At 38.2% G+C, this 16,013-nt stretch overlaps 1 protein-coding gene across 4 annotated transcripts in view; it reads left to right on the forward strand.

Annotated features, from left to right (window-relative positions):
• The first annotated feature begins 4,083 nt into the window (after positions 1-4,083).
• Positions 4,084-16,013, forward strand: part of CTNNA2 (catenin alpha 2) — a 1,159,566-nt gene continuing 1,147,636 nt past the window's right edge. For 3 of the 4 annotated variants that reach the window (XM_023224974.1, XM_023224976.1, XM_023224980.1), the window contains exon 1: positions 4,084-4,352. Coding sequence is in view for 1 of the 4 variants with exons in the window: in XM_023224975.1 (XP_023080743.1) it covers positions 14,376-14,472 (97 nt within the window). In the remaining 3 variants the exon portion in view is untranslated. Of the gene's footprint in view, positions 4,353-14,351; positions 14,473-16,013 lie in introns of those variants that run through there. The other variant, XM_023224975.1, reaches the window with a different exon arrangement.

A 16,013-nucleotide genomic window follows, 5' to 3' on the forward strand; every position in this document is an offset into this window, starting at 1 on the left:
GAGAAGACATATTAAAGCTTATTATTTCTTTTTTAAAGAAAAATATTAATTGGAAGTAAAAGATGATAGAAACAGATTCAAATTAGTCAAAAGGAATAATATTATTTTAATGCTTGATTAATTTACTCATTGATATTAGAAGCATTAAAGCAAGTATACAGCTCTATTTATGGACAACAGTGTGCTAAAACATGTCAAGTATTATTTCATTAAGTTCTCACAAGAAAGTCATAAAGATAGATAAAAATTTCCTCCATTTTGCAGATTGGCAAACTGAGTATCATAGACATTAAAAAACTTGTCCAATGTCACAAACTAGAATATGGTACATTCTATCTATATAAGATTACAGTTAAAATGTTTCAACAAGCAAAATAAAACACAATTACACACATGGATCCTAAAACACTCATTCTGTTTACTTGAAAACATATACATATATTCACCATTACAGTATATATATAAACAATTACCTAGGGATACAAATGATAAATATGTTTGAACAAATGAAAATGAGTAGGTGAGTGGACACATTGTGGTATATAGAGACAACTGAATATTATTCAGTGCTAAAAATAGAGCTGTCAAGCCATGAAAATACATGGTGGAATCTTACATGCATATTACTAAGTGAAAGAAGCCAATCTGAAAAGGCTACATATTGTACAACTCCAACTATATGACATTCTGGAGAAGGCAAAACCACGGAGACAGGAAAAATACTAATGGTTTCCAGGGGTTAGGAGCAAGAAAGAGTAGAATAGACAGCACACAGAGTATTTGTAGTGAGTAAAACTAGTATGATACCATAGTGGTGGATACATGTCATTATACTTCTTTCAAAACCCCCAAAATGTATGAAACCAAGAGTGAACTCTGATGTAAACTATGGAGTTTGGTGACAATGATGTGTCAATATAGGTTCATTAGTTGTTACAAACATGCTACTGTGGTCCAGGGGTTGATCACAGGGAGGTCGTGCCCTTGTGGGGGCTGGAGGTGTATGAAAACTCTCTGTACTTCTCACTCAGTTTTTCTGTGAACCTAAAACTGCTCTAAAAAAATAAAGTCTACTAAAACAGTGAAATTGCTCAGGAGGGCTTGATAGTGAAATTTCTGGAGCTGACAGACTGAATTAGGGTCCTAGTGTGTAAGACCTGATATTTAAATGTATAAGCACTACAGATAATTTTCCTTAAGATACCAGTATTGGTTTGGAGTGTCCTAAAAATCTAGATGTCATTGGATTGCACATTAAATTGTATTATAATTACATATAGCATTTTCTCCATTTGAACACAGTGCCATACCTTTAACCATGCTCTTTTTGTTTTTTATGTTTGTATAAATTTTTAATATGAGTGAGGGAAAGAAGAAAATTTCTTGTTTTTCTGAGGGCTGTATATGTTTATGTCACTGACATGAAGGACAACACTTAAATCAAGAAAATCAAAAACAATCAGAGTCACAAGCAGACTCAAAACAAAAGAAATAAGCATTTTAAAAAATCCCCTTAGTTTAGAATGGGGACAAACAAAATGATAGCATTTTAGCATCCAATAATAACCATTATTTATAAAGCATATTTAGACTATTATCAGAGGGAAATAAATATGGCTACAATAATATTCATTTTGGATTTTCCATAGGGTAGACAGGGTTGAGGGTTCCCCTTTATTAAAACATAAAAGAATGTTAGTAAATTCCTTGGCAGCAGGGAATAAAAATCTCAGCTGCCATTTGCCTGTTGGTGACTGAAATGCATTGCCTGAGTAATTTCTTATCACTATCTGATTGACAGACCACAATTTGATGTATTTTGAAGAACTGAGGGAGACCAAGGGTCTGATAAATCAAAGATGGCTTTTATGCTGTTTTTTTTTTTAAATTAACTCTAATTTAAAGCAATTGGATGGACGAAAACCTTACAAATATTTTACAAAAGGCTTTTAAATGTCTCTCAATAATATTTTACAGTTTTGAAAGTCACTACAAAACAACAAACAAGGCAAATCCCATTTTGACAAGACAGCATTTGGTTTACATTTTTTTTCTTTTTTGGTCTACATTATTTAATTGCAATTGAAACAAAAAATTATAAATGTAAACCTAATTACAACAATACAAAAAACTATACCTGAATCCTCGGAACTTAAAGAGATGAATTTTTCTGGTCACTCTTTGGCCTGTAGTTTTTAGTTTATTCCATCAGGCCGGACCAGAGTATGAAAAAAATCACAATAATCATTAAAAAAAAAAAAGTCAATTCTTGCGTGCATGCTCTACCTCATTTTGACTAGGACAACTTTACTCTTTCCAGATTCTTGGACCATTCAAATTCATAGGTGTCTTCTGCCTCCGGAATGATACTGTATGCAGTATCTCTTTTTGTTTAAGCACCTCGCTGGCTAACCTATCCATATCTTACCAAATCAGGGACTAGTGATGCCTCTTCTAAACCTTATTCATTCTTCAAACTTCAGCTGAAGGCCTACCTCCTTCCTACATACTCCAGTCCATAGTATGCACTTTTCATTCTCCACTATTTTGGCACAAATCATTTGGCGCTCGGCACTTAACTTCATGAAGCACAACGTGTGCCTTCTTTAGCGTGTTTCTCCCGTTTCTATAGGCAGTCTAAGAAAAACGCTTGGTGGTAAGAGCACGCGGTGTCACTGTCCGTGGTCCTGAAACATGATTGCGTGCTAAGGTTCTTCTTAAGCCAATATCCGGTGACTCCTGTTCACTTTTTCCCAGAAATGTTTAAACTGGTAAAGTGGTGGGGACAAGAAAAAAGAAAGCCAAAAAGATATTGGAAGAGAAAGAGGCATGGACAGAGGTATCCCTCTCCAGTCATTCCCTGGAGAGAATTAAAAATACTAAGGTTTTATGTAATTTTCAAACAATTGCAGACGCGAACTTGGGAACAAAAGGGGGGGATGGAAAAATATCAATGGCTTAGCTATTGATGAAGGAGAATTTTAAAAATGCGTGCACTAAGTGACATAAAGCCATCCAAATGTCGGCATGAACACACGCACTGATGCTAGTGATCCAGGATACCAGTTAGCGTGTTGTGAACGTAGCCTCTGTTGTGTCATACAAAACTTCCATAGATTTTCTTTTTCTCTCTTGATTTCAAACAAAACAAAATTGTCATTTGGCACAGTGTCAGAACAAAGATGACTGTAACTTATGTTTCTCATTTGATGTAGCTGTGTACCTTTTTCACTGTTAGCACCTCTGTTAACAGTTACATTCCAGCAACATCAAGTCCTAGCTGCGGATGGCTGGCGGCGCAAACACTCCCTGCCTTAGCTATGTAAGTTCCCCAACTAGAGTATAACCTCTGAGAGGACGAACATTTTTGGATATCTCAAAATGCGTAAGTACAGTGTCTGGTACAAACTAGGGGCTCAGAAATATCCATTGAATAAAGAAAAGAATCACAATGCCTTCCAGGGAGAAAATATTCAACAAAGGCTTGTTAAATGAGCAAATATTCCATTTGTTTTAACAATTCCATCCTCTTCTAGGTTCTTTCAAAGTCCAAATCTCCCTCCCTCTCCCCTCGGGACTCCAGATCCCAACAAACCTCCCTTCCGCGGCAGTCACTACCTTTGCGGCACTCTGGCCCTGCCCCTCCTCCTGCCACGTGTCGGACCCCTGCTGGGCTGGCCCTCCTTTCCTACTCTGCGACACCCCTATCCCCCCTGCCCCTATCCTGCCCGCTCCCGCACCCGGTCCCTCTCCCCCGGCCTCGCGGCTCCGGCGATTGAGCTCCAGGTCCCAGCCCGCAAGGTAACGCGGTTGTCATGGACACTGCACTTGCGCCCTACGGCGTTGCCCCTTCGCCGCTGTCCCCTCCCCCCACCTGCGGCGCCGAGCCGGCCGCGCCTCTAGAGCTCCGCCCCACACCGCCCCGCCCTTTCGGGCGCTCCCCAGGCCGCGCGCGCCCGCGGCCCCCCTACCCACCCACCCCTCCATGCCCGGTGCCTTTCCAGGCGCCGCGGAGCCACGGGGACCGCGGGGGCGCGCGAGCGAGCAGCGGCCGCGCATGCGCACTGGCTGCCTCCCCTAGCGGCGATCCGGGCCGCTGCCGCTCGCGCTTGGGCAGGACGCGGGGCGGGCGGGGGGGAGGGGGGAGCGGCTTCGCTTCCAGCCCCGAGTGAGGCGGAGACCCGGGCGGGCGGGCAGAGCAGGCGGCACCGCACCTCGGCCAGAGGCGGCTGCAGCAGCTGCTGCCCTTGTCCCTGCCGCCGCCTCTCCAGTCCCTTCTGTGATTACCACTCCAGCTGCTGGGAACGGGCGAGAAAGAGGAGGCGGCGAGAAACTCCCACCGACCCACAGAGGTGAGTCCCGGGCAGAGCATCCTCCATCCTTGCCTGCCTCCCTCCCTCCCTACCTCCCTCCCATCCTCTCCATCCTCCCCCCTCCCGGCTCCCCAACCCTCCCTCCCTCATCCTTCCCAACATCCCTCTCTCCTCTCCCCTCCTTTCTCCCTTCCAGCCTTTCTTTCATCCCTTTCTTCCTCTCTCCCAGCCCCACTTCCTTCCCACCCTTTCTTTCTTCCCCGTCTTCCTTGCAGCCACTCGCGCTAGAGCACAGCTCTGCATCCCTTTCCTCTTGTCTCCATCTCTTTTTCCCCCTTTCTTACCTCTTCCCCGGTGGGAGGGTGGGAACATCCCTTCCCTGCTACAACTGTCCGGATTCAGGGGTTCCAGAAAATTGGGTACATATACTGAGAGACACACTCTTAAACAGCGGATGCCCTGCAGGTTCCTAAATTTTTAGGATGAAGGGTCAAGTTGGGTAGAGTACTGGGAACTGGAGGGAGAAGAGGATCGAGGAAGGATCTATGGATTTGTGATGTATTAGGGTGGGGGTGGGGAGGGTTGTCACTTGGACATGTTGCCAACAGCCCCCATACCCCTCTTCAGCAGTTTCTTTTCTTCTGGGAATTACATATTCCCAGTGTGTGTCTCACCAATTTAAAATCCAGCTTTCTCTGCTTTGATTGTCTCCGTGAGAAACCACAACGAAAGAGGAGAAGAGAGGAAAGGAACAAGAGAGAAAAAGGGGAGGGGAGAGGAAGGGAGGTGGCAGTGTAAGCTTGTGTTCTTTTCCCCTAGGCCTCTTTGGCTTGTCATTTTCAAACCACCCGCCTCATATTTGGCTTGGAATTGAACCCGTGTGTCCTTGGTCCTGTCACTACCTACTTCAAAGGCAGAAACTCTCTAAACTTTAATGCCTGTGCACCACAGCATTATTTATGGAATGTTTTGCTCAGCATGCAAAATACCAAGATAGAGAGGTTTGGGAAAATAGGGAGCAGAAGGGTGGAAGAGATGTACTTTTGTTCATCATGGGTTAACTTCTCAAGTAGGATAATGGTTAGACAGTTTTGGAGAAATGAGGTTATACTCCACAGACTTGTAAATATACCATTTAGATGGCATTAGCTGCATTATAGCCTTTAAGAGACACCCTTACCCATTTTCACCCACCTCATAGGAACCCTCAAGATGTTTGAAGAGAAACATACTGTGTGATTCTGTTTGTGGCTTACACCAATGGAAAAGTTAAATTAGCTTCAGAACCATTGTTAATAATTTAAAATTGCTGTTGGTTTTACATCACTTATTTTCACAGAATGCTATAATTTACCTTGCACTCTTTAGCTTGCATTCTAACCCCTTATATTATACATATTATTGGCAATTTGGCAATTCTTTCTGTTAGCATTGCTGCTGTAAAGTTTATTTATACATGGCGGGACAGCCATGCCTCAGAATGTTTAGTGTATTTATCATCTCAGAAGGGTCCAACAGTGTAAGTATAAATCAAAAATGGGTATTTTGAAGCCTATATTTTGTCCTATTTATATTCTCCTAAAACGATAGACCAAAATACCTTAATATCTTTAGAATGGCTGTGTTTTGTGTTTAAAGAGTATGTGTGAGGTACCAAAATTAATGGTGGATTCATTGAAGTTGCCAGTAAGACACTATGCTGTGGAACACATTATTGATTTTTTTCTTTTCATTTAAATTATTATATGACAATACTGCAATATGCAGTTTTGCATTTTATGGGAGTGTAAAGCAGGAGTTGAGATGAAGAGAATTGCCTTCCTAAGTGATTGAGTGCTGATTTGATGAAGAGCTGATAGTTAATCACCTGAGTCAGTGCTGGGGAAGTGTGTAATATTAGGAGTGATGGACTCCTTCAACTCCCCGTGGTAGGAATGCAATTCCATTAATGGCTTGGCTGACTCTTCAGCCATATAGCTAAAGCTTGGTTGAATTACCAGTGTTACCAACATCCTGATGCAGATTGCAGTCAACCCTGTGTGTATTGGAATGCTTGCATTACTTAATAGTGAACTTGTAGATAGGAGTGTTTTCCTTGGTGGTGTTCCTTTCCCTAGAATACCATGAAACAAGTGAAAGACTGTCATGTTAATTATATATGAGCATAATAAGTTAGTTTTGTCCAAATTTCTTTCAAAAGACTTTTCCCCTCCCGGTATCTCTGCTATTCTTTGTGGGGCTTCAGAGTTGTGCATGTGGAGAGGTGGCAGCCCCTCTATGGGCTTTGCTCTTTCTCTGTTGCAGTTTTTCTGCAGAGTGATGTGGGTGTATGCCCCAGTTTTTGATACTGTGCTTAGTATAGAAACACAGGTACTTTTCATATGCCTCTTTTGTAAACATTAGTCCACTGAATGGAAACAAAGCATGCCAAGTTATTAAAGAACTAGAAAACAAAATAACATTTTGTTTACAGCAAAATTTTAAGAGACATGAGTACAATTAATAAAATGTGCATTTTAGAAGAGCAACTAGTGTCTTTGAAAAGCAGCTTGCCTCCTTGACTGTAATCCAGTTTGCAGATAAAGACTGACTTCCTCTGAAGAATTTCATTTCTAGAGGCTTCTGCCGTTAGTTGACTGGACTTTTAAAAATACATGATAGAATAAAGAGCCAATAGAACATCTTATGGACCCCTGTAAAACGTATTCTGGATATATTCTCTGTGTCTCCCTCCCTCAGAGCTCTTAATACCTGCCTAACCCTAGGCTGAGTGGTGTGAGGTATTCCAAGGAAGTAGAAAGAAGTAAAAAACACTGTCTTTGACCTCAGCTTACAGTCTAGTTGAGGAGAACAGGCATTTGCATGAGGTCCTATTTCACAGTGGCAAAGAACAAGATCTTTGGAAAGAGCTTTAGATGTCAGTACAGGCTCTAGTTCTTAGGAGTATCGTGTCCTTGTGTACAATTTAAATCTCTTTTTTTCATCTATAAAATCAAAATTGTAGGGGACTGATACATGGACTTGCTTTAAAGGTTAAATGTGTTTAGCACAATACTTGGTACAAACAAAACATATATTAAGTAAACATTATTATAATTAGGAGAAATAGTTTAAACACATTCCAAGACCATATATGATTATGTACTAAAAAGACAGAAGCGCAAGTAAGTACTAGAGGAATTGTGAAGAAGACGGGTGTCTGTGTAGCTGGGAAAATGTTAAATTCGGTAGTAGCCCTGGAGCTTGGACAGAGACTCCTATGAAGGATTTCATGCAGGGTGGGCACCACAGCTGGAACAAAAGCAGAGAGGGAGGAAAAGGCATTGTGTGTTTGAATTACATTAGGGAAACTATTTACTGGAAGATTTGGCATGCAGGTGAGGGTATTGAAAGGTAGAGTGCAGTCAGAGTAATTACACTATCACTGAGTTAAGACAACTTCTAGTGTGGGATCCATTTCATCACATAGAAGGTTCAGCTACCCATGGGGGTAGTTTCAGTTCTTTATCTCACCTAAAGCCCCATCCCAAGACATGGAATCCATGATCGGGGTCATAGTGAGGACCCAAAATATTCTTAGGTCTTTTCTTTTAACTTCAAGGCAGAGGAAAAACTTGACCGTTGCTGAACAATAAAGATTTAATATTATGGTTACTATAACTCTCTCTTGTGTTTCCTTATTCCATGAATATTCCAGAACTATATCTCGTAGTATAATAACTAAAATTATTTTATTTTGACCTATATGAAACCAGTACTTGTTAGGATAATTGTATTTCCAGGGGCTTATTTTTTTTTTTTTTTCACTTCATGGTTGACTTTTCCTAATTACAAAAGCCCCTTTTCATAGGCGTCCAAGATTATTAGTAAATTCTAAATGGATGATGCACTTTCAGTTTTGTGGCTGTGAGACTAATATGTGATGAGGATAGAGAGTCTAGCAGGGAACTTGCATGGAGCAGGTTAAATATACGCTCTGTGGGGAGTGACAGATGCTCACTAGCTACATCTGTTGGCACACCTTTGTTTTTAGTTGAGGTTCGTAAACTATTTTGAAAAATTTATCCATAAAATCTTTATCCAACAGCATGAGGGATATGAATTGAATTCTTTTATTCAAAAATGGATTTCCAGAAAATTTTACCCACAAGTTTGAAGTATCAGTATTTATTATGCTCATGTTTAACTCATTTTAATAGACACAATTTCATTGTTTTCTCCAAAATAGTAAAATGTTTCTCATGTATTTCTGTTTTGTAGTTCAAATAATATACAAGATTGTCCTCCTAAATATTATCTTAAGATATATTAGTCATAAACACAAATATTTTTCTAAAAGCTAATGTAAATATACTTCTAAAAACTAACAGACCATAGAGTATAGTAGTTTTATTTTCTATATTGAGATCTTTCTTAATTGATGTTTTAAAAATTCAGCAGATGTAAATAAAACATTTTCGGATATATTACTACTAGTCAGCTTTATATTATGCTACCAGAGATTTTTGACACATTTTACTTTTGACATTTTTGTTTCCCTTACAAGTGAATTTTTATCTCAGAGCTGAATTCTAACTCAACCATAAATTTGCATTATATACCTCTTTGAAATTATTACTCGTAACACGTTGTACAAAACATAGTGATAGTCTAACTTTAGAGACCTTAATTTTCTAGGGCTTTATTACTGAACACTATTTTATTTTTCCTTTTTATTAATAGGCCTTATCTGTGTACATAACCATTAGACTATTCCATTTCAGGTATTAGGAAAACTTGTTTTAACAGGAGTGAAAAAAGCAGGTATGTTCCCCATACATGAGGGTAGTAACCAAACAGGGAGGTGGAGTAAGGATGAGACAGAATGAATTAATTTCATTTTCTCTTTTGAGCTGAAGGATGTATAACTACCTGTTTAATTAGGGGTTTTCTATATTTTTGCTGTGACGTCTACTGTAACTATATTTTAGTTGTTTCAAAGTAAATTTTATATGTAAATTTCAATGAATAGTTTTTAAAACTAGAGCATGAATGAAAAAAAAACTAATGTAAATCATATGTTGATTTTTCAATATCTTGCTACTTGTGGACATCTGGCTATTTTGTTTGTTAGGCAGTTTTGAGGGAAGGCAGGTAATATATTTATGGGACATAATGAGATGGAGGTACATTAAATAAGGTCCTAACTTGCTGCAGTGTTTCTACATTAAATGAGTGGACATGCCACAGGGCTAGAGATTACAAAGTCCTTGAGTTGTATATGGTCTCAAGGGCCACAGAGCCGTAGTAGAAAATTAATAGAAAGCTTCTGAGATGTTCATATTGTGCAAATTGAGTTTATGTTGTTCATTGTGTATCTGCAGTAAATCCAGTATCTTTTTTTATGGCCCCTTGATGTTTTGGAAGGAAAGCCAAGGACTCTTGATGGAGCTATGTCAGTTGCTCTTCCACATCCCACCCAGAAACCACACAGACTCCAGAAATCTCCAGAGGATCTGATGTTCCCATGTTTTATTTGTAAGCATTCGGTGAAAATTCAGTCTTCCCAGTTTATCTTAAATTCACAGGGCCTGAAGCAGTTGTTAAATATCATCAGTCTATCTCTCAGTGAGGAAGTAGCAATGTCCTTTAACTACTTTAGAAATAGCTAATTAATTGTACTCAATTGTTTCCAGGAAAGGGTATCCTACAATTCTTTAGAGTTTACCACTTCATTATATTTCTTCAGGCATTGATAATTTCCAGAGTAATTTCACAAAATATGTTGTTGTTGTTGTCGTTTTTCTAATGAGTAGAAGTAGCATAAAGAAATGTATACAAGACTCAAATTTCCTGGGGAAGCCCGGGCACAGTGGCTCACACCTGTAATCCCAGCACTTTGGGAGGCTGAGGCTGGCATATCAGCTTGAGACCAGCCTGGCCAACATGATGAAACCCTGTTGCTACTAAAAATACAAAAATTAGCTGGGCATGGTGACAGGCGAATGTAATCTCAGTTATTTGGGAGGCTGAGGCAGGAGAATCGCTCGAACCCAGGAGGCAGAGGCTGCAGTGAGCCGAAATGGTGCCACTGTACTTCAGCCTGGGCAACAGAACAAGACTCCGTCTCAAAAAAAAAAAAAAAAAAAAAGTCTTGGGGAAAAATAAATCTGTATCTAAATTCATCTCTTTACTGCACTTACGCTTTTCATGTATTTTTTTAATTACGTTACCTAGCATGAATTCATTCAACAGGTATTTTTTGAAAATACCTGCTCTGTGCAGAGCATTGAGCTAGAGATTATAATTTTATAAGCACACTGAGCCAAGGCAACTGGATTCCTGTCCAGGTTTTCAGCCAGCTAATTAATTTGTTATGTGACTAAGTAAGCCTCAAACTCTCCAACCCTTATTTATTTTATCTGTCTTTTGAGTGACTTAGACTTACATCTAGCTATAACATTCTATAATTCTATATCTCAATTTTCCTTAAAATTTCAAGGCAAAATGATTTATTTTCATTGTATTCCATTTGTTTTTTCTTTCTTTTGAAACATAAACTTCTGCTGCATAAGAAAAAAAAAAACTTCACCTTCAGTGGCATGTTTTCCCTTTCCCAATAAAATTGCAAATTTAGCTTCATGGTCTCTGGGCAAACTGTGAGGGACTAAGTAACCTGTCTTTTCTTATCTCTCCATCCTTCCCTCTCTTTCATTTTGAAAGTTCTTCCTACATTGAAGGTACAAGTCAGTTGCTGCCACTATTTAGGGACTCTCCCAGTGTGTGGTTGGCTTGTTTTGGCCATGCCAATGTTTGTGAAAGACTATATGGCATTTATGCATTTAGAATGAAGTAATGTTTATTTAAGAAATTATATATACTTTAAGATTAATGTTTCTGCCCCAGGCATAGCAAAGCCTTGCTTATCCCCTAAATTCTATTTCAGAGGACCTCGTGGTCACCAGTCTTCCTACCAATCCAGCTCCAAATTCCCATTAAAATTCTTTTAGTAAAATTTTGGGCATAAGTTTTATACAATAAAGGGTACCCATTTTAAGTGAATACTTTGTTGTTGATTGACAAACACACCTGTGTAACTGTCAGTGTGATCAAGATACAGAATATATCTGTTACCCTAAAAACTTCTCTTCTGATGAATCTGCTTTCTATCTCTATAGATTCGTTTTTCCTATTCTAGAAATTGATATAGGTTGAATCACAGAATATGTACTCATTTTTAGATTCCTTTTTTCGTTGAGTATAATGTTTGTAGGATCAATCTATGATTTTGAGTATATAAACTTCTAGAAGAAAATTTAGGAGATAATCTGTGATTTTGGATTAGGCAAAGATCCCTTCGGAACCAAAAAGCACCAATCATAAAATTTAAAAGAAAAAGATGTATTAGACTTTATCAAAGTTAAAGAAAGAAGTTTTGCTCTTCAAAAGACAAAAGATTTGTTAGAACTACATATCTCTCTCTGGATACTTGACAAAGGACTTTATCTAGACGATGTATAGAACTCTTGCAACTCAATAAGGAGACAGGCAATCCATCTAAAAAATGAACAAAATATGTGCAGAGATATTTCACACAAGAAAATATACAAATATCTAACAAGCACATGAAAAGGTGTTTAACTCTATAATTCACCAAAATAATTAAATTTAAAACCACAATGTGATACCACTATCCCAACACTAAAATGACTAAATTATAAAGACTGGCAATACCAAGTTTTGGAGAGAATGTGAAGCAACTATGATACTCATACATTGCTGGTGGGAATGTAATACTTTGGGAAACAGTTTGGCAGTTTCTCTTAATGTTAAAAATACTCTTACCATACGATCCAGAAATTCCACTCCCAGGTGAAATGAAAACATATATACAAGGACTTTTGCATGAAAATTAATAACAGCTTACTCATAATAGCTTCAAACTAAAAACCACCAAAATATCTATCACATTCCTATTTGAAAGTTACTCCTTTGAGATAGAGAACAAAGCTGCTGATATATATATATATACACACACACACATACACACACACACACACATATATATACATATATATGTATATATATAACTTTTAAGGGGCACTATTTAATATGTTACCTGGCAGCAGAGGAAGGGGAATACATTGGAAAAGATTTCTAAAAGTAACAAGAAATGCAGAGGATGGGAGACCTGGGCTTAGTTTCTACTTTCTGCATTTCTCCTGTCTGTGCTCAGTCTGTGTGTTGACCGCTTTCTCAGCCAGTGCTTTGATCACTTTTTTAGTTCCTAGCACACCGTCATGCAGCAGCAGTGTCTCGTCCTGCAGAATGAGGAGGTATTTGCGAAAAACCCTCCTGCAGACTTCTCTCTTATGTCACTGGCCAACACTGAATCACATGAGCATTCCCAATCTAGTAAATGGCAAGGAGAATGGGTATACCATGAATGACAGGCTTAGACTGAATCAGAATTTACCGGCTGGGACTACATATGGGATTAGCATTCACTGGGTGGAGAAGGTTAGGGTATTGATGAACAGAGTAGCAATTCTTCTAATAAGGAAGGGGTAAATGATTGTCGGGTAAGTAAGCAGCAGTGTTTATTACAATTTGATATAGAGGCCTGCCTTGTTCTCAGGTTTTGGCAAGAGGTTGAAGCATAAAGCTGAGATTGTGGTCGCAACTTTTTATTGTAAGAGAGTGTATGCAGAAACAGGTAATGGAGGGCAACGTAGCACAAGAAGGAGAAAATTTAGATCCTAGCCCAGAGCATGAACTGGAGGGGGAGGGAATCTGGACCCAAGGGAACAATTTAAAGTGGGCAAGCATAAAAATAGTGACAAGCAAAGCCAAGCACACTGGGGCCAATGGAGTTGGGACAGGAAGTAAAAGTCAGTGCTGGCAGTAGTCTGGAATCCAGGCAGGCAAATTCGATTGCAGTTTGCCCATCTGTGAAATCAGGACCTCAGGCAAGAAGATTTTCATGTTTTGCTTGTTAAGGCAGAAGCCAAAACAGTAATTATTTTCTACTTTTTTTCCTGAGGTGTTCTCAACCACTCTAGATTCTGTCTTAAGGATAGGAGCCGCATCTTCCATTTTTCTAGTATTTTCCTGTTTCATGGCTGGGCCCACAGTAATTCCTTCATAAATGCTTGTTGATTGAACTAAGTCTCTGAGCTCGCTCCATCTTCATACAGATCCTCAGATTTCTGGTCATATATAACAGCCATTTATCAAATGCTTTCCTTCAAGTTATGGAAACCACTGTTTTGGGGGATACAGTCCTGGAGCCATACATGAGTTAAGATACAGTGCCTTGTCTCATAAGTTGACAGTCTAGTAGGGGCTATGAGTACCTGAACAGTTTAATACCAGACAGAATGATCGACTGTGTCCTGCAGTGTGGTACTGATGTCACAGTGGCGTGGGGCAAAAATCCAGGCTGACACAGAATCAGCAACTTTGCTTCAGCAATGGATGGGAATAAGATTGTGGAGCGGGGAGGTGACCTTGTATTAGTACTTTCAGATTCAGTCCTGTCTTGGTCTGGGAACTGGGACAGGGCTGGCCTGGCAGGGAGGTGGGATCAATGAGCACAGCAGTGGGAGAGGTGGAGAAATCACATTCAGGAGAACTAAAGCTGGGACACTGATAGCTACTCAGTAGGTAGCTGAAAAGTGAGACTAGAGTGAAGGGGAGAGGCTGGGAGTACAGAAATATTTTGGCATTATCTATACAGAGGTATCTCAAGAATCCAATAACAGAAGATACATTGTTTCTAAAACAACATGTTTTGTCTTTTGCACTTACAGTAATAAATGCCCATTGTAGAACATCTAGAAAATAACAAGAAAAAGAGTCTGGAAAATAAAAATCACTGCAGTCCAACTATTCAGTGAACATTTGGTGTTTTTAAGCACAGCCGAGATAGTAGGTATATATAAATTTGTATATTATTTTCAACTAAATAAATTTAAATGTTTCCTGCCGTTATAAAAATTCTTCCTCTACATTAGTTTTTGTGTAACATTGCATTTTTTTTGGAATTTAAGTATTCAATTTTTGGCTGTCTACAGAGATAAAATGTCTGGGTTGATCTGCCTTCAATATGGGCTGTGGCATGGGCAGAAGATTGATTTTGGGGGCCCCAGGAGACTGTTTCAAAGGAATAGAGGTCAAGGTTTGTGTAGCTGTGTATATACATATAATTTTTTTTCTTAAATGGTGACATGATGTTCTGTACTTTATTTTCACTTTACATATAGTTTAGAGAGATCTCCACATTGGTACAAAAATATATACCCCATTGCTTTTTAACTCTTGCCTATTATTTTATAGTGTGGTTGTACCATGGTTTATTTAATCCTTATTTCCATGTACATTCAGTTTGTTTATGCTATTATGCTGTTTCAAACAGTGCGAAGGTGAACATCCTTATACAGGTTTATTTTCTACATGTACAAATGTATTTTTTAAAGGTAAACTCATAAATGCAATTGTTGAGTCATAAGGTGTGTGAATTTTAAATTTTAATAGTGCCAAATTGCTCTTCCAATTGTTAGTACCTTCCACCAACAATATGAAAGTGCATATTTCTTTACCCTTTTCCAATACATGATAATTTTAAACTTGTAAAAGTTTACCAATGAATAGGTAAGAAGAATACTTCTTTTTTTATATAAATTTGTTTCCCAGATTTCTAGAGGTTTATTATCTTTTCATTTGCTTTTTGTCTAATGGCCTAATGTTTTGTCTTTGCTGTGATGAGTGTGTTCATGTTTTCCAAGTTTTTTTGCATGAGTTAGTTATCTTATTTTTTAATTTAAGGACTTAATTATATTCTCTGGGTATAGATAATTTTTTTTTGTTATTCCTGAATTAATGATATACTATTAAAACTACTATTATGATTTCCAGTAGGTGATGGTTTTTTCTCCCAAAGTTTCATCTCTATTTTTACATCTTTATTTTCAGAAGAATATGATAATCGGGTTATCAATTTTAAAACAACACTGTATTTTAGTTAGTATTATATTTAATTTAAGATAATTTTGAGGGAGAAGTGACAACTCTCAATTCATAATCTTTTCATTGGCATGTCTCCTTATTTATTCAAGTCTTTTTTGTGTCCTTCAGTAACATAAATAGCCTTCTTTATAGAAGGAAATAGTTCTCATTTTGTGTTATTACTATCTTGTGTGAGTTTTTGTTGCTGTTGGGAAAGGGATTTTATTCTTTAATATTTCCTAATAGGTTATTGCTGATGTAGAAATTATTCTTTTTGATTTTTACATTTGGTTTTGTCTCCTGTCACCTTGTTGAAATACTTACTGCTTCAAAAAATGTGGCCTTGTGTTTTTCTTATCAATTTGTGTTACCTCTTTTATATGTTAAGATAAGTGTTCATAGTTTAAAAACACACATACACATACACACACACACACCACTTGCAAGGCTTATTTACATGAAAATGGTAAAATATAATACTCATACTTTTTATTTTAGTGTCTTATAATTTTAAACAATTTTGTTTTTTTCTACCTTAGATTTAGTGTGAATTGAGGCACTCTTCAGGTTGGAAATACACTGTCTATACTGTGCTCCAAACACACCTTTTTTGCTTTTAAAATTATTCTCAATATCTCTCTTTTCCATGGTAACCTAAGTATATTTATACCAATGTCAGTACATTTGTGAATCTTTCCCTTTGGAGTAAGCATA

This window comes from Piliocolobus tephrosceles, chromosome 15 (assembly GCF_002776525.5).
Source record: "Piliocolobus tephrosceles isolate RC106 chromosome 15, ASM277652v3, whole genome shotgun sequence".
Classification (NCBI taxonomy): Eukaryota; Metazoa; Chordata; class Mammalia; order Primates; family Cercopithecidae; genus Piliocolobus; species Piliocolobus tephrosceles.